This window comes from Chiloscyllium plagiosum, chromosome 6 (genome assembly GCF_004010195.1).
Source record: "Chiloscyllium plagiosum isolate BGI_BamShark_2017 chromosome 6, ASM401019v2, whole genome shotgun sequence".
Taxonomy (NCBI): Eukaryota; Metazoa; Chordata; class Chondrichthyes; order Orectolobiformes; family Hemiscylliidae; genus Chiloscyllium; species Chiloscyllium plagiosum.
The window spans coordinates 18,183,369-18,208,674 of record NC_057715.1 but is presented as its reverse complement, the minus strand read 5'-3'; the positions used below and the strand labels follow the sequence as shown (position 1 = coordinate 18,208,674).

Sequence of the window (25,306 nt, the reverse complement as noted above, 5' to 3'; positions counted from 1 at the left end):
AACCATTGAGAGCATAAATTTATACATATTCGTAATTCTTCCTCTCTGGGTAATGGATTCATTAAACATAATTGCTATGACAATATAAAAGCTCTTATTAGTGTGGCAGACAAATCTGTGTCAGGGTAGTCCAAAAAGGGCCACCACATCTTATAGTAATTCTTAGTTTTATGGTGCATCATACTTGTGAGAAAATCACAAGAAAATTACGCCAGCCCGGGATTTTGAGACATCCACCCGAACAGAATGTTCTTTCTTCCACAAAAAGCGAAGGTACTGAAAAGCTTTTTTTTGTGTGCGTCTAGCCAGGCCAGGCCAAGAAGAAGAGATACCGGGTCCATCTCCACCTCTGTCCCCAAGACCCTTTCTATTTCACTTACCACAGCACTCCAGTATGCCCGCAGTCTGTGGCAGGACCAGAGACAATGAGTGAGAGTACCCGTACACATTTTGCATTTAGGACATGTTGAAGATACTTCCACTTTAAATTTAGAGAGATCATCCGGAGCCAAGTAGATCCTGTGGAGAATCTTCAATTGCAAGCATGGGTCCTAGTGCAAATTGAGGTCTTTCTTGCATTTTGCCAGATATCCTCCCATGTCTCAGAGGAGATCTCAACGTCCAGCTCCCTCTCCCATACCTTACAAAGCCGATCGGTCTCATCTGAGGGGCCCTCTCCCAACAAGTGATAGAGATTGCTGATGGAAAATGTGTACTTAGCACTAAGCACCCTCTCCTCTCTGTCGGATCTATAGGAATCAGTTAAAAGTGTAGGTTTCTTTTAATGAAGTCCCTAATTTGAAAAAAACTGAAGAGGTCCTTACTGCGCAACTTGTATTTCCGAGCTAACTGGTCAAAAGACATCAATGTGTCCCCCTCAAATAAGTCACCCAGGCAAGACACACCCCGAGCTGCCCACAGTTTAAATCCTGAGTGCAAACCTAGCATATTAACTATGGGTGTAAGAAATGACATTGCCTTCACTCTGCTACATTGCCCTCCACGCTTTAACAGTATAATAACAATTGGGTTATGGCAATATTGATTAACTGTCCTCATGTTGTCCAAGAACAGAAGGCTAGTAAGGGGGCACCCTGCCTGAGAAGCTTCAATGTCTAACCATAGTGGAAGAGGGTCCCAGCTATTTGCTTAAGATAATAACGGCTTAATTGATATTTTTAATATTCAGGAGGCCCACTCCTCCCAATCTTTAGGGCAGCTGTAATTTAGTCAATTTAATAAGGGGTCGCTTGCAATATCAGATGAAAGAACTGAACCAGCCATTCATTCTCCTGAATGTCTGCCTAGTAAAGTTCAAAGGGAGCATTCGCATAGGGTACAAAAGGTGAGGGAGAGTATTCATTTTAATGAGGGCTATCCAACCTAACCAAGAAATTGAAAGTGCCTCCTATCTTCGCTAGTCTTGTTTGATTCTGTCGAATAAACGAGCAAAGTTGGTTTTAAACAGCAATCAAAGACGGGAGAAATAAATATACCAAAGAAAACCCTTCTGTGACCATTTAAAGGGAGATCGAAATTCGTCCTCAGGACCAGCCATGGGCATGGCCTCTGACTTTGTGAAATTGACCTTGTAACCTGAAAAAATGCCAAATCATATCAGATGAACAAAATTATTAGAGTCATGGATAGGATAAATAGTCTTTTCCCTGGGATCGGGGAGTCCAGAACTAGAGGGCATAGGTTTAGGGTGAGAGGGGAAAGATATAAAAGAGACCTAAGGGGCAACTTTTTCATGCAGAGGGTGGTACGCGTATGGAATGAGCTGCCAGAGGATATGGTGGAGGCTGGTACAATTGCAGCATTTAAGAGGCATTTGGGTGGGTATATGAATAGGAAGGGTTTGGAGGGATATGGGCCGGGTGCTGGCAGGTGGTACTAGATTGGGTTGGGATATCTGGTTGGCATGGATGGGTTGGACCGAAAGATCTGTTTCCATGCTGTACATCTCTATGACTCTATAAGTACCGAAACTATTGGGTTTGACAAAAAGACAAGAACATCATCTGTATATAATGCAATCTTTTGTGACTTTGTCTCCACTTGGGGAGCAGATGTAGTGGGATCTCTATGCATGGCATCCGCCAGCAGCTCTATCACCAATATGAAAAGCACGGCGATAGGGGACAGCCTTGTCAAATTGCTTGACTGCACACCATTGGTGAGAATCGCGGCCATAGGGTCACTATAAAATACATTTACCCACCTGATAAAGACTTCCCCCAATCCAAAGCGCTCTAAAGTATAAAAAAGATATGGCTGCTCAACCCGATCAAACGCCTTCTCTGCATCTAGAGAGATTACTAATCCCTGTATTGATCGTTGTTGACATGCTTGGATCACATTGAGTAACCTCCTTACATTATTAGACGATCTGTGGCCCTTTATAAAGCCCATCTGGTCCCCCTTAACAGTTTCTAGCCTTAATGCAAGAGCCTTAGATAGGATTTTGAAATCAACATTCAAAAGTGAGATGAGCCTATAGGATGCACAATTCTCCGGGACCTTCCTTTTTTAAGGATAAGCAAGATATTAGCCTCTGTTAAAGATGGCGGCAGGAGGCCATACCTTTGTGAATCATTGAACATACTGATCATTGCTTCTGACAGAATGTTTATAAATTCCTTATAAAATTCACTGGGAAGTCTGTCAGAACCAGGCGCCTTTCTGCTCTGGAGCTGCCTCATGGCCTCCTGCACCTCTTGCACTGACAATGGGGCACTAAGGAAAGACTCTTATTCGGGCGTTACACCCAGGAGAACCAAATTCTTGAAAAAGGACTCCATCCTAGCCCGCCCATCCTCAGACGGGTATTATTCGGAGTAAAATCTCCAAAATGCTGCGTTAATGCTTTTAGAATCACAGGTTAGGTTTCCAGTACCTTCCCTGGTCGACGCGATGGCTTGAGGGGCACTCTTTTTCCTGGCAAGATATGCTAAGTAATTGCCCGGTTTATCATCATGCTCAAACAACCTTCATTTTGCAAAAGTAGGCTCCTTCTTAGCTGTCTGTGTGAGCATGGAGTTCAGTGTGGACCGAAGCGCTGTGAACCTCTGTAATTTAGCCAGTCAGGATCTATCTAAGTATGCCTTCTCAACTGCCTTCAACTGTGTTTTGAGGAAACGTTGCTGCTCACCCTTCTGCCATTTCTTACTGGCAGAATAGGAAATAACCAACCCTCGGCATAGGCTTTAGTGGTTTCCCAGAGAATGGATGAATTACTGGCCAGGCCTGAATTAATGTGTAAGAAAGCCCTGAATTCACTGGAAAAGTACTCAATAAACTTGCTATCCTTAAAGATGAATGGATTCCGTTGCCAGTGCCCTGAACCTACTATAGTGCCCTTACTCTTGACCACTGGGTACAGTGGGACATGATCAGAAATAGTGATATTGCCAATTGTACAGGACACCATCGAACCCAAGTGTGCTGCAGGAGACAAAAAGAGATCAATTCCACATATGCGGACTGGAAAAAAATGCAAGATCCCTGTGTGAAGGGTGGAGCTGCCTCCAGGTGCCCACCAATCCTAGTTGAGCACACAAATCCCTTAGTTGCTTAATTAGTAAAGAAGATATCAGGGGGCCTTTGGGCAATCTGCCTACCGTAGGATCTATTAGACAATTAAAATCCTCCCCCCCATGATAATATGCTGAGATGCAAGGCTAATCCATTTAGAGAATGCATCTATCAGGAATTTGAGGGGATGGGCCAGGGATCAGTAAACATTTAAGATACCATATTCTTCCTCGTTTATCAGGGCTTTAAGAATTACAAATCTCCTATGTTTTTACTACACTCTAACAACATAAATGGGAGATTCTTTCTAAGGAGTATGGCCACTCCCCTGCTCCTAGATGAAAAAATAAACCTGGTCATACCTATTTTGTTGCAATTTCAAATGTTCTCTATCTTCTAGGTGTGTCTCCTGCAATAAGACAACATTCACCCTTTCTTTTGTAGGACAGGAGAGTACCTTTTTCCTCTTGACCAGCGAGTGGCTCCCCTTACACCATTTAAGCATCTCTTTAGCCATAATATTATGTAGCAAAATTTAGACTCCAGAGAGAAAGAATTCAAATTACAAGTCACTGAGCCTCAATGAAAGGAAATCCACAGAGCATAGAAACTACATAGACTAAAACAGCTACAACTAATAAACCTACTAAATTTGGAAAAACTATGTCTATCAAAAACCAAGAAAAATACCACATACAAAGTTTCAACGGCACTGATTAGAGGAATTTACCCCTGCTCAAAGGGAGCACCTACACACCCCAAAACCCTACTGGCCAACCCACCCACCCTCTTGACTCCTCCTAACTGGATTGCGCCACAAACACCAGAAGAAAAGGAAAAAGAAGAGAGAGAAAAAGGAAACTTAGCAATATAAACAAATGAGTTAAAAATAAATACGCCACCGATCCCCTAATATAGTTTAACTTAGAATCTAAAGGTAAAATGCTCTGTCCATCCTGAACATAATTTAACACAACTTATTACCAACAAAAAGGAGACCCAACAAGACCTCCCTTAAGTAGAACAAATCCAAACAACGCTACTATCTGTACCTATTCAATTGTCCGGTTTAAGTTGGTGTGTCCACAAAGTTCCTAGCTTTCTCTGGCTAGTCAAATAAGTGTATGGATCCATTAAAAGTAAGCCAAAGCACTGCTGGGTACCTTAGAGAGTACTGGATCCCGAACTCTCTCAGTCTTTTCTTGATGCCATCACAGGATCATTGCCGCTGACAAGTCTTGAAAAAGCATGACCCTGGAGCTCTCACAAACGAAAACTCTCGGATCCTTCCCCTGGGCCCTGGAAGCTTCCGTGACTCTCTTTATAATGATGGAACCGCACCAGCATAGGGCGTTGGTCCATACCTGGCCTCCACACCGTGACCTGGTCAGGTCTTTCAATCTTTATTCTTCCCTTTTCAGTTTTCAAGATAAGGAATTTGGGTAACCACTTCTCAAAACATTTCACTGGTTGCTCACCTTCCTTCCCCTCGGGCAGATCGACAACACGAAGATTCTTCCTCCTGCCCCTATTCTCAACGTCAAAAACCAGATCAATTAAACCGCGGACCTTGTTTCAGGGCTTCAATCTGGCTCTTGGATGAATCACTCTCAGCTTTCACCACTGTGGACTTGGCATTCGACCTCCAACCTTTTCCTGAGGTCTCTCAGCTGCATTTGGTGCATAGCAAAGATGGGCCAGCTTTTCCTCGATCTGCCTCCCAGCACCTTGCAAGATTTGGTGACCAAGGCCTGGTTAGTAAGCAGGCCCGCCTTATTGGTGGATTGAGTCATGGTCCCAGCCTCTGGCAGGCTCCCTCCTTTCTTTGGCATTTCCCCTCAACAAAAACAAAGGTAAGTAAAATGTTTCTATGGCCGTTTTACCGTTTTGTTGGTCAAAATGACCTGACTGGGGTGGGCTTTAGCTCTGTCCTGCCTGTGTAGCAGCACGGAGCCCAGCAATGTGATTCTCCTAGGCACTGCCATCTTGGATCTCCCGAGAATGAGTGTGTTTATGGAGCTTCCTCCTCCAGTGAGTTGTTTAGAGTAATATAGTTATACAGCACAGAAACAGGCCCTTAGGTCCAATTCGTCCATGCCGACCAGATATCCTAAACTAAACTTGTCCCATTTGCCAGCATTTGGTCCATATTCCACTAAACCCTCCTATTCATGTATCCATCCAGGTGCCTTTTAAATGTTCAAATTGTACCTGCTTTTATCACTTCCTCAGGCAGTTCATTCCATACACGCACCACTCTGTGTGAAAACATTGCCCCTCAGGTCCCTTTAAAAACTTTCCCCTCTCACCTTAAACCCATGCCCTCTAGATTTGAACTCCCCTACCCTAGGAAAAAGACTATGGCCCTATCCATGCCCCTCATGATTTTATAAACACAAGCCTCTGACACTCCAGGAAAAAAAAAGTCCCAGCCAACAGCAGTTCCTACTGCTAATTAATTATTTGCAAGTTGAAGTAAATATGACATGCTATTCATAGGCACTACTTTAATGCAAACACATGCACATTGCAAAACAAGGAGAAACCCACTACTGCAGGCTAATATTTAGTTGTTCACCACCATTCACATCTGAATGTGGTAGGACTGTAAAGCCTAGATTTGATTCATCAATTGGGGGATTGCTTAGCTCTGTATATCACTTGCAGCTTGTGCTGTTTGGTACTGTTTGGTAGTTTCACCACACCTCACTTTCCATGTATGCCTTGTCTGCTCCTGGAAATGCCCTCCTGCCACTCTCCATTGAACCAGGGTTGATCTCTCTCTCTTGGCTTGATAGTACTAGTGGAGTGGAGGGTATGGTGGGCCATGTGGTTGCAGATTGTGCTAGAGTGCAATTCAACTTCTGATAGCCCACAGTGCATCATGGCTGCCCAGTCTTGAGCTGCTAGATCTGTTCAAAGTCTGTCCATTTAGTACAGGACAACGGCAGATAACAAAATTTAAGGTATTCTCAATGTGAAGGCAGGTCTTTGTCCCTACAAAGGCTGTGTCACTCCTACCGATACTTACCATGGACAGTTAACATGTTGTGGTCTTTTGTCAGAATTGGATTCAAGCTGGAGGCATCACAGATTTTAAGTAAATGAGCAGTGACAAATGGGAGGGGAATCAAATGGGAGATTCTATGATATGGTGTTGAGTAAGGGGATGGTGCTGTGTGGCAAAATTGGGTGGAAATGAAATGAGACAAATCCTGTGCCCGAAACGTCGAATCTCCTGTTCCCTGGATGCTGCCTGACCTGCTGTGCTGTTCCAGCAATAAAGTTTCAACCTGGAAATGAAATGAGACAAATCTGGAAACAAAAGAGGAGTGTGAATAGGAAAAAGGCTGCTATCCAAAAAACAAAGCACTCAAAACAAGAAAAGTAATAAAAATGCAAGAGTGGATCAGAGATTACAATCTGGAATTGTTGAACTCAATGTTAAGTGTATCCAGAAACAGTGCTATTCATAATTGAAAGTGAACGGCTATATTACATTGAGCTGCATTTGGAACAGTATAGGTGGCCAAGCAAAGATGGGTCAGTGTCAATATTCCTCTGAGTGTATGCAGAGTTATGCAGCAGCCTGGGAAGAAACTGCACAGGTCTTGTTCTGCTTAAATGCCACACATTTGAAGGAGTGCAAAAAAATTTACAATGACAGTACAAGCTGCCAATCCACACAACATTTTAAAATAATTACTGGTCAGGGTAAGAGCAGGCCATCAAAATTCACCTGTTCAGATAACAGTAACTGCATGAAACAAGTGCCCTCTATAAACAGCAGCAGGCCGGGCAGGTTAAGCGTTTCAAAGGTTTCTGCCCCTCTGACCATGATTTGGTGGAAAGGGTTGCAGCAGAGAAGGTAATAAAGTGTGGCTTCATACTTCCAGAAAAATCCCAGGGCAACAGTTGTAGCAATCAAACCTTGCAAATGAAAAAGGATGATGACACCCACCCAGGTAATATAAAAGTTGGTGAAACAGTTCTAATCCCAGAATGTGGAGGGCCTGAAGTTGTCTTGGATGATACGGATTACTATTTATTTGAAGATGGATATATTCTTGAAAAATACACAGCGTGAATACTGGATGTCACTTTCAGTTTTAAGAAAGTGGCCCATTCATGAAAAGGTTGTCTTTTTGTCTCAGCCTTTGAATACCATTTTTGAGCTTTACTCAATTGAGGTCTGAAAATGTCATGCCATACCCTGAACATTAGCTGTTTCTCACTTCACAGATACTGGCAGACCTTCTACGTTTACCCAGCACTTTCTGTTTAAATCATAGTTTGTGTTCTGGTGGTGACCTTTGACCTCGAACATTAACAGGCTGAAGCAACTGATTTCCACTGGCGAGCGAAGGTTTACCATTTTTGTTTGTATTTTTACTGATCAGTTCATGGATAAATAATGTGTCCACCTCGTAACTGAAATCGGAACGTTAACTCTTCCCACAGGTACTGCCAGAACGCTGAGAGTTTCTCCAGCAATTTGTTTTAAATGTGCAGCATCCGCAGTATTTTGCTTGAACATTTCGTTAACATATCCGGCCTGGAACCTCCAGGTGGCAGACGCACCATTCATTCAAAAGCTGCAGTACCCATTTCCCGCGCTCTGAGTGAACCGTAATTACATCATCGCAATTCCCGCGCCCGCGCTTTGGTCACCTCTCTTTTTTGTTGAATGGCTGCAACGTCACTTTAGGCGCTCTGGCCACCCCGACCAATCAGAGGACGCGGCGACCGCCCCGCCCCCTGGGTCCAGCCGGCGGGGAAGCGGAGGTCCGCATGCGTAGCGCCGTCAGCCGGCGGCCGGCCCCTGAGGTGTCGTCACGCGCCCGGCTGAGCGTGCGCAGTTCGTCGCCAGTCACCCGGGCACGCATTGTACGTCAGAGTCCTCGGCGTAGTGGCCCCGCCCACGCACCCCGCGAGGTGTCAAAGGTCAGCAGAGCCGGTTTCTCCCTCCTCCCCCTCCCTCCATCTCTCTCTCTCTCACACACACACACTCGGCGCAATGGCGGAGCAGCAGCAGCAGTTTTATCTCCTGCTAAGCAATCTCCTGAGCCCTGACAACGTTGTCAGGAAGCAGGCCGAGGTAACTGCGGCAGTCTCTTTACTTCACCGTTGTTTTATTCCGGCTGGTGCAGGAGCAGGAGGCACCACTCGAGTAAGGCTTTAGAGAGAGAGAGCTTGGCCTACTCCCTGGGCCCTAACGAAGGAGTGTCTCCCCAGTGCAGGGCTGGGCTGGGGGGTGGAGGCAGCGGCCCACGTGTAGCCGGCCCTTGCCGGTAAATCCTCAACCCATGTGCCTATCTCTATGCGCCTGCCTCTTAAAACATTAGCAGAAGCTGCGAATTTTCTCCCTTGGAGCAGGAACGATTAAGGTGGAGAGGAGGCGTTGTGATTTTGATAAAGGTGGTCAAAATCAGGATAGAGTGAATGAGGAGAGGCTTGTTTGCCCTGAATCGCTGGAGTATTAAACTTCTCTAATTCTGGGAGTTTGAGTTCAAAGGAGGGTGATGCAGCAAAGATTTGGAAAAAAAAAACGATTCCAGGAATGAGGGACTTCCAAGTTGTATGGATTAATTGAAGAAACTGGGGCTGCTCGAAGAGGAGTATGAGAGAATTTTTGTGGTGTTCAAAATCTTGTGAGGTGTAGACAAAATCAATAGGGAGAAGCTATACTGATGATGAGCAGCAGGATTGAGAACCGGGGCCACCAGTTTAAAGCGGTTTGCCAAAGATTCAAAGGTGACATGAGAAATCTTTCTATACCACAGTTTATTTGGATCTGAGAAGCTTTGGTAGAGGGCGATCCAGTTGTAACTTTCAAAAGTAAATCGGATAAGCACCTAAGAAATATCATTTGCAACTTTGTGGGGAAAAGATGGTAGAATGTAACTGACTTCTTGCAGAGAGCTAGTACACACCCTATGTAGTGAATGGCCTCCTGTGTTGTGACATTGTGACTCTAGTGGCAGGGGAGGCAACGACCAGCTGATATAGATTTTTTTTTTAAATGCCAAATAAACAAGTGGAAGATGAGCAGTTTTGTTTTAAATTCAGGGATTTTTTGTAGAGTCAGTTACATGGAAGCAGACTCTTTGGTTCAACTCATCCATGTCAACTAGATATCCTTAACCTAATCTAGTCCCATTTGCCTTGAGTATAGGAGTTTGAAAGGATTCAGAAAAGATTTGCAAGAATGTTGGCAGGGTTGAAGGATTTTAGCTATAGGGAGAGGCTGAATAGGCTGGGGCTGTTTTTCCTGGAATGTCTGAGGCTGAGGGGTGACCTTATAGAAGTTTATACAATCATGAGGGGCATGGATAAGGTGAAATAGACAAGATCTTTTCCTTGTGATGGGATAGTCCAGAACTAGAAGGCATAGGTTTAGGTTGAGAGGGGAAAGATTTATAAGGGACCTAAAGGGGAAACTTGTTCACATAGAGATTAGTACATGTATGGGATGAGCTGCCAGAGGAATTGGTGGAGGCTGGTACAATTGCAGCATTTAAAAGGCACCTGGATGGGTACATGAATAGAAAGGATATGGGCCAAGTACTGGCTATATTCTAGAATGTGTTGTCTGAAAGGATGGATAATATTCAATAATTTTGAAATGGGAATTGATTAAATATTCAAAAAGGAAGTAACACAAGGTTATTGGAAAGAGTAGAATTAATTGGTTAGCTTTTTCAAGGAACAAATGTGGAAAAAATGGGCCAAATGGCTTTTTTCCTGTCTGCTAGATGACTTGTGTTTGGGATGCCAGTTTCATTGGAATTGCTCTTTGTTGGCTGGATTAAATAGAGACCCTTCAATGAATTGCAAGTTCAAATATCAATGTTATCTCTCTATCTGGTGCTTCATATCTGTTTGGGTATTGGAGAGTTTTAAATGAAACTATAAAAATACAGGGTCTCATTTGATGCTTTTATTTACATTACCAAGATTTCTGTGAATAAAAATCTTCCCATTCATATTCTTGTATATTTGTTCTTAACTTTTAATAACTTTCTTTTCAAGGGTGCTGAGAAATCTTTGGTTTTCGTGGTGATATATAAGTTGATCATTTAATGGATTTGTTTAATTAACCACAATTTATGTATTCTTGTATTGCCTTTTATAGTTGTGAAGCTATTACTTATTAATGGAAGGTGATTGCTTTCAGAAGGACATGTGATTTAAAATCTTGTCATTTTAAAGGCTGTTTCTTGCTTCATGTGTCAGTGAAGGTTAGTGAGGATAGGGTTGAGGTTGGATTAGATGTGATGCTTCCTATGGACACCAGCATGGTGTGCAGATTGGAGCTGGTGACATGATTCAATTAGTGGAAGAGAAGGTGATACCTATGGGACCATACCACAGTGATGATATCTTCAAGTAATGTGAGAAAAATGCTTTGGTTCTACATATGCCAGCATATTTGAATCATTAGACTTGTTGTCAGCCTCTGCTCTTGACTATATTCTATTTGACAAGTAGCTCAGAACTTGATGTATCATTTGGTTGTTTTAATTTGTACTGGTGGAGTATTCAGTACTGAGGGTTGTTTCTACAAGGAAGACTGCTGTATCAGTTATAGCTCAATGATGGTTATGCTTTTAGATCCTGTTGCAGACTTTTGAGCATAAAAATCAAGGCTGTTGTTCACAGTGTAGTACCTAGTGTCGCACCATCAGGTGCAGTATTTCAGATGCGATGTTAAACCAAAGACCCATCTTGTCAGGTGAGTGTTAGAAATAGCATCACACTATTTTGAAGAATAGCAAGGTAGAACTGCCTGGTGTTCTAGTCAATGTTCACCCCTCAGCAAGCATCACAGAAACAGATATATCATTATATTACTGTTTGTGGGAACTTATTGTACACACATAGGCTATTAGGTTTTTTGCATTGCAACAATGAATGCATCTCAAAAGTTCTTATGATTTGGAGGTGCCAGTGTTGGATTGGGGTGTACAAAGTTAAGAATCTCATAACACCAGGTTATAGTCCAACAGGTTTATTTGGAAGCACTAGCTTTCGGAGCGCTGCTCCTTCATCAGATGGTTGTGGAGTATAAAATTGTAAGACACCGTTTATAGCAAACGTTTGCAGTGTGCTGGAACCGAAATTATACATTGAAAAAGACCTGAGTTGTTTAAGTCTCTGATCTTTTAGAATGACCATGTTGGTTTCGGTCCTTTCATTTTTTTAAAGTTACGTTCTTAAGTGAACTTTTAAAAATAGATGCCATGTTGTTTCAGATAAAACATTTGAAGGTGTGAGCTGGTTTGTGTGAGGCTGTCCGTGCCCCAATGTTCACACTGATTCTATAAAGCTTTTAAACTGCTTTGGAATTCACTCTTTTAACCTCTTGGTCTCTCTCCTATCTCTCGTCAAGACACAGCACAGTGGCTCTATAGTTAGCACTGCTGCCTTCACAGTGCCAGGGACCTGGTTTCAGTTTTCTAGCCTTAGCATGCTGACTGTAATGATTTGGAGATGCCGGTGTTAGACTGGGGTGTACAAAGTTAAAAATCATACAACACCAGGTTATAGTCCAATAGGTTTATTTGAAAGCACTAGCTTTTGAAGCAGTGCTCCTTGCATCAGGTGGTTGTGCACCTGATGGAGCAGCACTTCAATAGCTAGTGCTTCCAAATAAACCTGTTGGACTATAACCTGTTGTATGATTTTTAACATGCTGACTGTATGGATTTTGCATATTTTCCCCGTGGGTTTCTTCGCACAGACCAAAGATGTGCAGATTGGGTGAATTGGCCAAGCTAAATTGCCCTGTAGCGTCCAGGGATATGTAGGTTAGATGAATTAGCCATAGTAAATTTGGGTTACGGGGATAGGGTGGGGGTTTTGGACTGGGTAGGATGCTCTTCGGAAGGTCAGTGCCAAATCAATGGGCTGAGTGACCTCTTCCTGTAGGAATTCTATTCTATTTGTCCAATATTGCATTATATAATTCAAATCTTGATGACTCTGAAATGCTTTGTGATGCTTTAAGAAAGAGATGTTGTATAAATAAAAGCTGTCAGTAACCAGCTGTAAACCGGTTTAGGATAGTCTGAGGTTGTGAAAGGTCCCATAGAAATCCAAGTTTTTACCTTCAAGAGTATTTAGAAATATAGAAAACGAAATGTGCTTGTTGAACTAAGTTGCAATTTTAAAATTTATTTTCCATTTGCCCTTTAAGCATTGTGAAATTGGCATTAACCTTCCATTGTTCCCCTCTGAGAAGTATATCTGTATTTTAGTTTTGTATAATGTGATCATAGATTGTCTGTTTTCAAAAGAAAACTATCTGGGGAATGATATTTGGCTCTCATTTCATATAATGTGCTGTGGGACTTGTAATTTGTATAAATTACTTCTCTTGAGGGTTATTGTAAATGGCACTTCTGGGATTAGGCTATGAAAACAACTTCAAATATCAATTTGTTTCCAATACGTTAGTGTAGTGCAACTTCTACCATTTAAAGTTGTCTGTAAGGCTATATTTGTCCTGCAGTGTGTGTTAAGGTTGTGGGAATATGATTGTCCTAAATATGTCTGAGTCTGCATTTAATTTAGGTGTGAGAAATGCTGCAGTGGATAGCTAAAATGTTTCAGCACCTTTTTAAGTGCATAAAGTCTGTTTTAAAATTGTGTGGGGTTGAGCAAAGAACTGAATTACCTCGCCTTTAATGCAGATAAACACACTGTGCTACACCATATTTTATAAATGGTTATCCCTCCTCAGATTCATTCACCTGGTACTTTTGTGAAGAATTGTCAAAATGGTAACAGATTTGTGGGTTTTCTTTCAGTAACCCAAGCAGAGTTTCACTGTTTAGAATCCAATTCCTAAGTTGAAAGACTGGTCTTAATTTGCTAATCTGACCAGTTCCCCATCCTTTCAGAAGGATGTTGTACGCTTTACTCAAATTGGTTGTACTTAACTGAAGTTGAGACATAACATGTTTAAAAGGTTAAATAATAGTAGGATTTATTTCCAAATTTATTTCCAGTCATAGTTCAACACTTCAGAACCCTGACTGACACTCCCATGCAACACTTGGAGAGCGGCAAGATCCCCTCAGGAGGGGACACAGATCATTAATTCAAAGAGGTGCTCTGAAGTTTTGTACTGCTGTGTCAGCTTTGATTTTGTGCTGAAGCTCCTGAAATCTACAACCTTGCAACTTGGGTACCAGTCCTACCAGCAGAGCCATGTAGATTGGCTGTTGTAGACTGGCTGTTTGTGGCATATTGCTCATTCACCATCTTCAGTAGGTGTGAATTTTGAAGATGGTTTGTTTAGTCCATATAATACTAAATTTTAATTAGTAGCACTAGAGTTAATAATCAAGAGAATCTAAATACCTACACTTGATATTTTCCATTTCTGAAGCTCCTGCCATCATCAATATTTGTGGAGGTTTCCATTGACTGGAATTGGGCCGGATGTAAGAAAAATGCTGTAACTGTTAAAGCTGGGTCAAGCTTTGAGCAATCTGAGTTGAATGGCTCATGTCCTGATTTTTCAAAACCTTGCAAGCATCTACAAAATACTCTGAGGTAGAATACTCATTGTGTGCAGCCACAATGGTACTCAGCATCATCTAGGACAAAGCTTTCCCCCACTTCCACCAGCTTAAACAGCTACGCCTTCCACTGCAATGGGATGACAGGATACACCACAGCAACTCATCAAGGCTTCTTCAGTAACCTCTACCACCTAGAAGGAGAATGGCAGCAGATGCATGAGAGTGCAACCAAGTTCCCCTTTAGTGCTCGAATCATCCTGGTTTGGAAAGAGATTACTGTTCTTTCACTTTCCTGGGTCAAAATCTAGAACCCTCCATGAACAGCAATATTGGTGTACATGCACCAGTTAGACTGCAGTGGTTGCTCATCCTCATCTTCACCAGGATGGTTAGGGACAGCGCATAGCCTATGACAGTCTCAACTGATGACTGAAACTCAAGGCAGAAAATATTCTGATCAGTTACCCATTGTGCATTACTACTGGTGAAAATGTTAAACTCACATGGTGACCTGCATTTCAAATGAGAGCATACTAATAGATATTTTATATCAGCAATCTATATTCATGAAGTGAATATAACTAGTTAACCTAAACAAAATTCCAAAGAACTGTGGTTGCTGGAAATCGGAAATAAACACTGAAATTGTTGAAAAAAATCATAGGTCTGGCTGCATCTGTGGAGAGAAAGCATAATTAATGTATTGGGTCACTAACTGTCCTTCAGAACTAGTTAATCTACGAGACAATATTAGCTGAGAGACCACTATTTTACAAAGTACATTAAGAAATCCCTATTCTTTTTATAATGCTGTCCCACTGTATGCAGCAAATGGGCATCAGTGTAATTTTCTATGCAAAGGATATCACCTCTAACACCTCATTTATACTGCACTGGGAGCATTGGTGTAGATTATGGTGCCAGCCTCAAACTAGACAGAATGCTTTGCTTCATTCCAAGCAGACCCTTTGTATTACATACGAGAGGCTTTGTAATTCAGTTTGTTCATTCATTCTTAAAAATGCCTGCGTTTCTATTCTTGCGCCTAGTGGGGAATTCCATTATGGATTCAATAAACTTCATCTGTCTAGTCAGAGCTGAGCTTCTGACTACTGAATGGTCATCAAAGCCAGTCTTTTATCAGTTGCAACACTTCTAAACATCAGCACATTCATTCTTAAAAGACAATTGGTTAAAATCTGAAAACAGATAAGTTAATGTTCATTGAATTTTGTAATCCAGATGGGAGATTTCATTTGTTCTGAAATCTTTTATTCTGTGTTATGGTGCAGTGTTAACAGCAGCAATCACTGGAATGTGCAACAACTGTGAAAGGAGATACAATGCTATTGGTGATCTGAATTGTTTGTTAGGGTAGTCATTCTTAATGCCCTTACATCAATGTGTGTACCTCAATAGGGACATTATAGACGCACTTTGTTCTCTCCAAGTTGAGACTTTATAGCAGCAATTATTGGATGCAGTGCTCAAAGGAAAGAGCTTTGAGCTATGTTTATTTCTGATTCTTGCCTGTCAGATATTGAGGCCAGTTGTAGCTCTGGCTCTGCTGCCTGAACGAAGATGGATAAATCAGCAGGGATGCAGTTGAATCCGGATATATTTTTGGCTTTTACACTTAATCAGGAACATTTTTCATTTCCAAATATTTCTTTCCTCAGGTGTAATGCTCCATAATCCTGTCAAGTTAAACACATCCCTTTTGTTGTGAGGGAAGGCAGTGGAAACAGCAGTTGAGATTGTAAATCAAACACCACAATTCCAAGCTGGTTATGCTCTAAATTTGCATAAGTAGCAGATTTAAACCATGACTTCATCTGGTGAACTTCCATCTGTTTCATCTCATTAATATCTTACGAACGTTGGTCAATAGTTTTTTTTCACAAGATGTGGGCATCACTGGCTAGGCTGTCATTTATTTCCCATTCCTAATTGCCAAAAGGTCTGTTAAGAGTCAACCACATTGCTGTGGATCTGGAATACCCAGACCAAGTAAGGATGGCAGATTTCCTTCACTGAAGAACATTAGTGAACCAGATGGGTTTTTCCAGCAATTAACGACAGTTCCTTTAGACTCTTAAATTCCAGATATTTAATGAATTCAAATTCCACTGTGTGCTCTGAAGGGATTTGAAACTGGGTCACCAGAACATTATCTGGGTCACTGGGTTAATAGTCTAATGATAGCACCAGTAGGCTAGCTTTTTAGGGAAGAAAGTTCCAGGTTTCCATTATCCTTTGAAAAGGTGCTTTTTTAATATTCTTTGAATGACTGAGCTTTAATTTTAATATTTATGACAATTCTAATTTCTTTGAAGCCAAGTGATGACTCATTAATTACTAGAGAGATCAAACAAGACAGCTTTGAATGTACAAACAGTTGCTCAAATTTAAATCAGTGCACTGCCAGGTAGGTGTTAATGACTACTGGTTATAATTGTTAGAATACCCAGATGTGTCTCAACATGGAATATCAGGGACATGTATGAAGATGTCAGAGGCAACCGATCCATCAGGGAGAAAAAAGCTCCATTTAAAAACAAAGGCTGGGAAGTCATCAATAGAAATAAACAGGTGACTGAAACACTATCTTGAGTTGTACTCATTTTAAACTGGTTAGAAAATTAGCTGCTTTCTGAAACTGCTCACTGTGAATCTTCTCTTTTCGTAACATGGTGTAAAAGAACAGCTATAATAGTAACATTGGAGCTTTTTGCAATTCACATTAAGATCAGTCAAGTTTTTATTCTAGCACTGACTCTGATTTTTGGAGAAGATTTGTAGCTCAGGTTGTGGACAAAATTGACATTCTTAATATATTTTCCTTTTCTGGTTTTGTCACAGGCTGCAGGAAAGCTACTCATCCTAGCTGGCCTGCAATCAAAGTATGTGCTATCATTTACTGCTGAGGAAAACCTGTAGTATCAAATGCACATACTTGCTCATACCTGTAGAGTTTCATTCAGCCATCAGCAGCTAGAAGACCAATGTCCTGTTCCAGGACATTGCTATAATGTCATCTGTCATCATTCACAACGTGTTACTGAAGGTTGTTGGTAGTTTCACATTGAGAACAATAAATCAGTAGAAATCTGTCACTTGATGCTGATAACAACGCCCACTTTTCAAAGGCTGTAACTTTTATATCCAAGTTGATTAAGACTGTGAAGTAAGAGCAACCTGATTGAGAACAACCATTTGCGAGTCTACCAAGCCCAGGGTGTCAAAGCTCTCCTCTAATGGTGAGATATCTCTATTTAAAAAGGGCGTAGACTAAAAAAAATAGGTCAGTTAGCTTAACGTCTGTCATTGGGGAAAAATGTTTGAGTCTGTTATAAAGGATGTAACAGTGTGTTTACAAACACAAAACCAAGCAGTCAGCGTGACTTCACAAAAGGGAAATTGAGTGACACATTTATTAGCATCCTTTTGAGGAAGAAGCAAACAGCATAGATATTGGAGAAGCAGTGAATGTAATATATTTGGATTTTCAGAAGGTTTAATAAGGCACCACATGTTAGGCTATTAAATAGGATAAGAGCCCATGGTTTGGAGGTAGTATATTACCATCAAGAAAGGATTGGCTAACTAATAGATGACCAAATAAAAACCAAGAACTGGGGATGCTGGAATTCTGAAGAAGGAGGTTAGGGTGAATTGGCCATGCTAAATTGCCCGTAGTGTTAGGTGAAGGGGTAAATGTAGGGGAATGGGTCTGGGTGGGTTGCTCTTCGGAGGGTCGGTGTGAACTTGTTGGGCCGAAGGGCCTGTTTCCACACTGTGGGGAATCTAATCTAATTGAACAAAATGTTGGGGAAACTCATCAGGTCTGATGGCATCTGTAAAAAGAGAAAAGCAGAGTTAATCTTTTGAACCCAAAGACCCTTTGTCAGATGCATTAATTCTTTGTCTGTAGATATTGCCAGACCTGCTGAGTTTCTACAGAACTTTGTTTGTAATAGAAGTCAGTTGGGATAAGCGTGGTATTTTCAGTATGGCAACTTTTAATCGGAGCAGGTGCCACATTGAACAGTGGTGGAGCCACGATTATTTACACTCTATTTATGACATGGATGAGGAAGGTGAATGCAGAATAACCAAGTTTGTGGATGGTACAAAAAGGTGGGAAGGCAAATAGTGGGGATGCTATGCAGATTCAACAGGGATATGGGCAAGTAAAGGGAGTAGGTAAAAACTTGACATGGTACATAAAGTGGAGAAATTGAGGTTATGCACTTTGGCAGGAAGAATGGAGAAGCTGAATATTTAACTGGAATAAGACTGCGGAAAGCTACAGCATGTGGATTTAGGAATCCTCATGCATGACAAAAGCTTGCATATAGGTTCAACAAATTGGGAAAGCAAATGGAGTGTTGGCATAATCTCAAAATAAAGGGTGACTTGTTTCCGGTAGAGATGAGGCATTTCTTCTGAGGGTAGACAATTTATGGAATTCTTTACTCCAGAGGGCTGTGCTGGCTGGGTTAGTTATACTCAAGGCTGAGAGAGATTTCTAATTGATAAGGGAATTGAGGATTATGGGGAAAAGACAGGAAATTGGACTTGATTCTCTGATCAACAGCAGAGCAGAGTCAAAGATCTGAATAGTCTCTGCTTCTATGTCTATGGACAGCACATGCTCAGGAGAAAAAGCTGAACAGTTTCCATCTTCACTGTCTCAATGTATCCTTAGCAACTCTGAGGGCAGGGCTCATGCTATTTCTAGTATACCCTCATTGCTAAGCCAATGACATCTGCACTGGCTTGGCCACATTCAACAGATGGAAAGGTGCCATGCACCCAATAATGTTCTTTACAGTGAACTGGCCACTGGGTCTCAAACTGCTTTACCTCAACTACAGGGATACCTGAGAGTGAGATATGAAGATAGCTGACATTAATGCTGTATACTCGGCCGTGGCCTGTAGAGGCTGGCAGGAATGGCCTCAGAAGTGATTCATACACACTTGAGTCTCCGCTTGAGAAGATGAAACAGGCCATTTTAGCCCCATTATCTTCCTCTGCAGTAAATGGAGCAGACACTGCCTTGCAAGAATGGGATTCCTGAGCAAGACCAGATGATGCTTAACGATATTGGCCACCAGGGTCCAAACAATTTGCCTGGTGAGGCAAACGATTCCCAGCGCTATGCCTTTTAAAGCCAATAAGTCTTTCCTCCGGTGCAGTGCCCAGATTTAAATATAGCCCTGTAAAAGAGTTCTCAGAGCTTCAAAGCTGTAACCTAACTTTTGTCCCTGTTTTAATTTAGTCTCCTTGATGTAAAGACAAAATTGTATCAGCTTTTTCTTTCTGCTTGGAGCAGATCTTATTTCATTTACAGGTAGACTGCATCACTGCATGGCCAGCTTTTGTTGCCAGTCTGCAGTGAATATATTGGTGAGCTGTCATCTTGAATGCTGCTGTCCATCCATGTAGGTACACCCACAGTACTGTTAGCGAGGAATTTTGACCTAGTGACAGTGAAGGAACAGTGATATAGATCCTGATCTTGAAAAAATGTGGCATGGAGGGGAATGTGCAGGAAGTTATTTCCATCTATCCGTTGCCCCTAACCTTCTAGAGTATGATAGTTGTGGATTTGGAAGCTGCTGTTTAAGGAGCGTTGATGAGTTGTTGCAGTGCGTGTAGATGATGTACACTGCTAGTGTGCATCTGAGCTGAGTTTGTGCATTTGAAAGTATTAAATGGGGTGTCCGTCAAATTGCTTTTTCCTGGATAATATCAAGCTTAGAGTATTGTTGGAATTGCACTCATCCAGGCAAGTAGAAAATATTTCATTAGACCCCTCACCTGAACCTTGTAGATAGTGGGCAGGCAGATGATTTAGAATTCCTAGCATCTGAGCTGCTGTTATAGCCACAATATTTATATCTTTAGTCCAGTTCAGTTTCTGGTCAGTGGTGACCCCCAAGATGACAGTGAGGCATTCAGCAATGATTAGTGTAATTTTGTGACTGAATCTGTCAGTGTTGAGGGAATAGCTGGCTGTTCCAAGCAGGATTGTCTTCCCATTTGGTAATCTAAGCTTTGCTCCATTGAGGTAAACAAGTTTAAATGGCATCATACTTGAATCAGACACTGTTTGGGTGCCAAGTTCATCAGGGATAACCTATAAATGTATCCAATTTACAACTAAACTGTCAGAGGTTTTTCCACTTATTGGATTCTCATGGCAATTCAAATATTTATCTGGTGGCTCTCAGATTTGAGTTGCTCCTTTTTTTGAAGGAAGCAGTCAATGATATGTTAGTGCTCAACACTTTGGAATGAAGATAATCTCATAGTTTGTTACATTTTAAAAATAATTCTTGAGCTTTTTGAATCTTTGTTTCTTCTCTGTTTTAGAGGCTCCAAATCCCTAAACCCTTTCTGCTGGTTAGTATAGATGGCAGACAATGCAGTGCACGAATATTTCAAAGCTAATTAGGATTCAAAAGTAGCCAGTAGTTTTATGAAGTGTTTTTTTAAAGAGAGACTTCATTATTAAAAGGTAATGTAAATGTTTGTATATAAAAAAAGAGAATTTTCAACAATGTCACATTGTTTAATCTTTTTGTTATTCAGGAAGCCTATGAGAATATCTCTGGCCAGTCGAAGGTCACGTTTCTTTTGCAAGCACTCAGGAATTCAGCAGCTGCAGAAGAGGTAATTATCAAAACCTTTGCTTTCTCTTCAGCTCAGCATTCAATAATGCCTAGTGGATGAAGAGCAAAAAAGATTTGAGTTGATTTAGTGCAGGATGAGTAGTCAAAACTTGATTTAGTTCTTTCATCAGGGTGTATGAAAGGATTGAAGTGGGATTCTAAAGCTATATCTCAATGTCAGCAGGGTCTCCATTTGTTTCACATCAACCAAAAAAGTTTATCATCCACTATTTATGACATCTAGCCTTCATTTACATTTTTCAAAACGTCCAGATTGGAGGTATGTTAAAGACTAATTGTGTTATTTTAATAGAATTTACGACGAGTTTTGTTTTTATAACCATAATACCATAGTAAAACCAAAGCCCTTGGTCATTATGAAATAGAATTTGACTTAAGCCCCTTATGATGATATAACGGTGGCCTAAAGCTTTGTAAAAGTGATGGGTTGAACAGGCTATCTTAATTCAGAGGTGATGAGCTTAAGAGGATTTCAAAGTTTAGGCAATTAGCAGTTGAAAGCATTAGTTCTTGAGCATTTCACTATTTTAACAATTGTGATGGTGCGCAGGCATTTTCCATAGAAAACATCACTGATGTCAATGTTTAATGTGGGTGGAGAAATTCAGCAAATAAAGTATAGTCCTGTGATTGGAGCAAAAATGTTAAGGGGTGCCATGCAGTATAATATGGAAAGGTCAAAGAGGGATATTGCACTTGGCAGGAATGCCATTTGTGCTTTTGGCCACAGCAGTTTTTGTAATGAGAAGGACAGAATTCAAACTGGGGAGTTTCGAAAATGGCATAAGAACATGGAATTAAAAGGCAGTGACTTATTCTGCAGGTTTCAGGCAGCTGAGGGGATAACTGCGCAGGTGCTTAACTTTGGAAAGAAAGGAATCGATGAAGTTTAGTGACCTTGCCTTTGCCGACATTATCTTTTTCATAGGAAGTTTGTTTGCAGTGAACTTCTTTAAACTTTCCTCCAGAACTGAACTGAATTCCTGATTTCACAGTTTTTCAAGGTACAAGTTTGTGAGCTGGTTTGACAACAATGTAATGGAAAGGGCATTCTTTCCACTGCAAAATGCAGCCTTCTATGAAATTGAGGTTCTGAGGGACACGTTGGCATATTGATAAGTCATTGTGCTAGTAATCCATAGGCAGATGCTCTGGGGACGTGGCATCCAGTGATGGCAGCTAATGGACTTTAAATTCAACAAACCAACAGCCAGACAAAAATGAATGTTTTCTTTAAAAAGTTACCTAATTCTGCATCCTTTTTTTTGGTATGTTGGTGTTGTTGAAGGGTTCAGCTTTCAATGTGTGATGTAACGTGAATGGACATTAACATTTTAGTGTTCCGAAGTACTTGTTATGGGAGGTTTAATAACTCGCTCCTGGGTGCAGGGCAGTTTACTGTGAACATTGTGCTGTATCTGGCTGTGTGGCATTTGATATAAGTGTATCCAGAAAATAACTGTTTCAACTCTCAAAATAAAGACTTGTCCTTGTATGATTGTGAAGCGTTTCCCTTTATTTATCTTATCAAAACTGTTTCCACTGGTAGGAAAGTTGGTAACTAGCAGACCTAGATTTAAGGAAAAGGAATTTTTATTGCTCGGTGCATTGTGCTGGTATAAAATTTTAAATAATAAAATTTTACCTGGGACTTAAATGTAAACTGGAAAAGGAAACTTATCCATTGTTATCAGGACGGAGCAGGGGCCCGATTTGAGTAACTGTTTCAAAGATCAGGCTGTGTTAATCTATGGTCAACTTAAACTTCTAAAAGTCATTGCGTTACCTATAAACTAAGAGGGTGTTAATTGCATTTTTCTTTGTACAGGTAAGACAGATGGCTGCTGTTTTAATGCGGCGAATGCTTTCTGCATCTTTTGATGAGGTATTCCCAAGTCTTGCACCCGATGTGCAGAATGCGGTCAAAGGTGAACTGCTTCTGGGTATCCAAATGGAGGGATCATCTAACATCAGGAAGAAGACTTGTGATATTGCAGCAGAGCTCTCTAGGAATCTAATTGGTTAGCAACTTGTAATATCCTTAATTTCTTATTGAGTTTCAATGTTTCTTAGAAATAGCATTTTACTGCAACTTTCAAGTGGGAATTCCAGTATATAAATAGAACATGTTTGCATCTTTTTTATTCTATTTTTTTCCTCAAGCCCCACTATCATGTGCTAATGTTAAATTGGAACAATAATTTTTGTCTAAGGTATGAAAGTTGCTTGAGTTTGGGCTGGTTTCCCCCACTGCATTTGGGGATATCCAAACTGTGTTAAGTACAGCTCTGTGAAAAGCACTGATTGATATGCATGCTACTCCTTCCAGCAACACACTCATCCCTTCACTGAGTAAGTAAAATAGAGTCCGGACGCACGTTCTTTTGGTGTCAGCAGTGTTTCAGAGCACATTCGCTTTTGAGTCGCAAGATTCTGGGTTCAAATCACACTCTTGAGACTCAGCACAAAAATTAAGATTAGCACTGCAGTGCAACATTGGGTGAATGCTGCACTGATGGGTATTGTTTGTCAAATGAGATGCTAAACCAAGACCCCATCTGCCTGTTTCATGGTGGATATAAAAAAATCTTGGAGCACTGTTGTGAAGAAGTGTTTGAGAGTTATCACTGGTATCCTGTTCAATATTTACCTATCAATAAACTTAGCAAAATACAGATTGTTTGGTCACTTTCACATTGATCTTAGAGTTTTCTGAGCTAAATTAGCTGCTATGTTTCCAACGTTACGACATTGGCTACACTTCAAAAGTATTTTGTTGGCTGTGAAGTGCTTTGAAGATGACTGGTGGTTGCGAAAAGTACCATGTAAATCCAAGTCTTTTCATTTATCCCACGATATTTAACATCTTTTTTATTTGTGATAATGTACTTTACACCATCCATACGTTTGACTGTTGGTGATGGTAGTGAAATAAATGGGCATTTGATATTGATCAAATAAGATTATGGACACAGTAATAGGCTGTGAAGCTTGTAAATATAAAATTGTTATGGGATATACTGGAAGATTACAGATACCTGTGAAGCTAAACATATGTTGAGCAGAGAATGGAGCATAGAGGTTAGTAGTTCTAGAGGCTGAGCTCCTTGCAATACTAATGACATCTGATTAGCAATTACATGAACATTATTAGTGAAATAAAAATACAAACAAAGAAAGAAAGCCTGAGGGACGTTTCCCTTATGAAGACAGATTGAGACGTTTAGGCCTGTGTTCACCGGAATTTAGAAGAATGTGGGGAGGCATGTGAGATGTTAAAGGGGATTGATAGTGTAGAGTGAATGTTTCCCCTTCTAGAGCAATCTAGAATAGAACATAGAACAATACAGCACAGAACAGGCCCTTCGGCCCACGATGTTGTGCCGAACTTCTAACCTAGATTAAGTACCCATCCATGTACCTATCCAAATGCCGCTTAAAGGTCGCCAATGATTCCGACTCTACCACTCTCACGGGCAGCGCATTCCATGCCCCCACCACTCTCTGGGTAAAGAACCCACCCCTGACATCTCCCCTATACCTTCCACCCTTCACCTTAAATTTATGTCCCCTTGTAACACTCTGTTGTACCCGGGAAAAAGTTTCTGACTGTCTACTCTATCTATTCCTCTGATCATCTTATAAACCCCTATCAAGTCACCCCTCATCCTTCGCCGTTCCAACGAGAAAAGGCCGAGAACTCTCAACCTATCCTCGTACGACTTCCTCTCCATTCCAGGCAACATCCTGGTAAATCTTCTCTGCACCCTCTCCAAAGCTTCCACATCTTTCCTAAAGTGAGGCAACCAGAACTGCACACAGTACTCCAAATGTGGCCTAACCAAAGTCCTGTACAGCTGCAACATCACTTCACAACTCTTGAATTCAATCCCTCTGCTAATGAACGATAATACTCCATAGGCCTGAGTGGCAACCTTCAAAGATCTATGTACATAGACCCCAAGATCCCTCTGTTACTCCACCTGACTAAGAACCCTACCATTAACCCTGTATTCCGCATTCTTATTCTTCTTCCAAAATGGACAACCTCACACTTGGCAGGGTTGAACTCCATCTGCCACTCCTCAGCCCAGCTCTGCATCATATCTAAGTCCCTCTGCAGCCGACAACAGCCCTCCCCACTGTCCACAACTCCACCTATCTTCGTATCATCTGCAAATTTACTGACCCACCCTTCGACTCCCTCATCTAAGTCATTAATAAAAATTACAAACAGCAGAGGACCCAGAACTGATCCCTGCGGAACTCCACTTGTAACTGGGCTCCAGGCTGAATATTTACCATCTACCACCACTCTCTGCCTTCGACCGGTTAGCCAGTTTTCTATCCAATTGGCCAAATTTCCCTCTATCCCATGCCTCCTGACTTTCCGCATAAGCCTACCATGGGGAACCTTATCAAATGCCTTACTAAAATCCATGTACACTACATCCACTGCTCTACCCTCATCCACATGCTTGGTCAAAGAATTCTCCTCAAAGAATTCAATAAGATTTGTAAGGCAAGACCTAC

At 41.3% G+C, this 25,306-nt stretch overlaps 1 protein-coding gene and 1 pseudogene across 1 annotated transcript in view; both read left to right on the top strand.

Annotated features, from left to right (window-relative positions):
- The window catches only part of LOC122551035, a 59,018-nt pseudogene extending 50,889 nt beyond the window's left edge, over positions 1-8,129 (top strand).
- A 393-nt stretch (positions 8,130-8,522) lies between these two features.
- Positions 8,523-25,306, top strand: part of kpnb3 (karyopherin (importin) beta 3) — a 64,713-nt gene continuing 47,929 nt past the window's right edge. Inside the window, exons 1-3 of the mRNA XM_043691325.1 lie at positions 8,523-8,635; positions 20,673-20,753; positions 22,602-22,794. Of these exons, the coding sequence (XP_043547260.1) occupies positions 8,555-8,635; positions 20,673-20,753; positions 22,602-22,794 (355 nt within the window). The 5' untranslated portion in view covers positions 8,523-8,554. The remainder of the gene's footprint in view (positions 8,636-20,672; positions 20,754-22,601; positions 22,795-25,306) is intronic.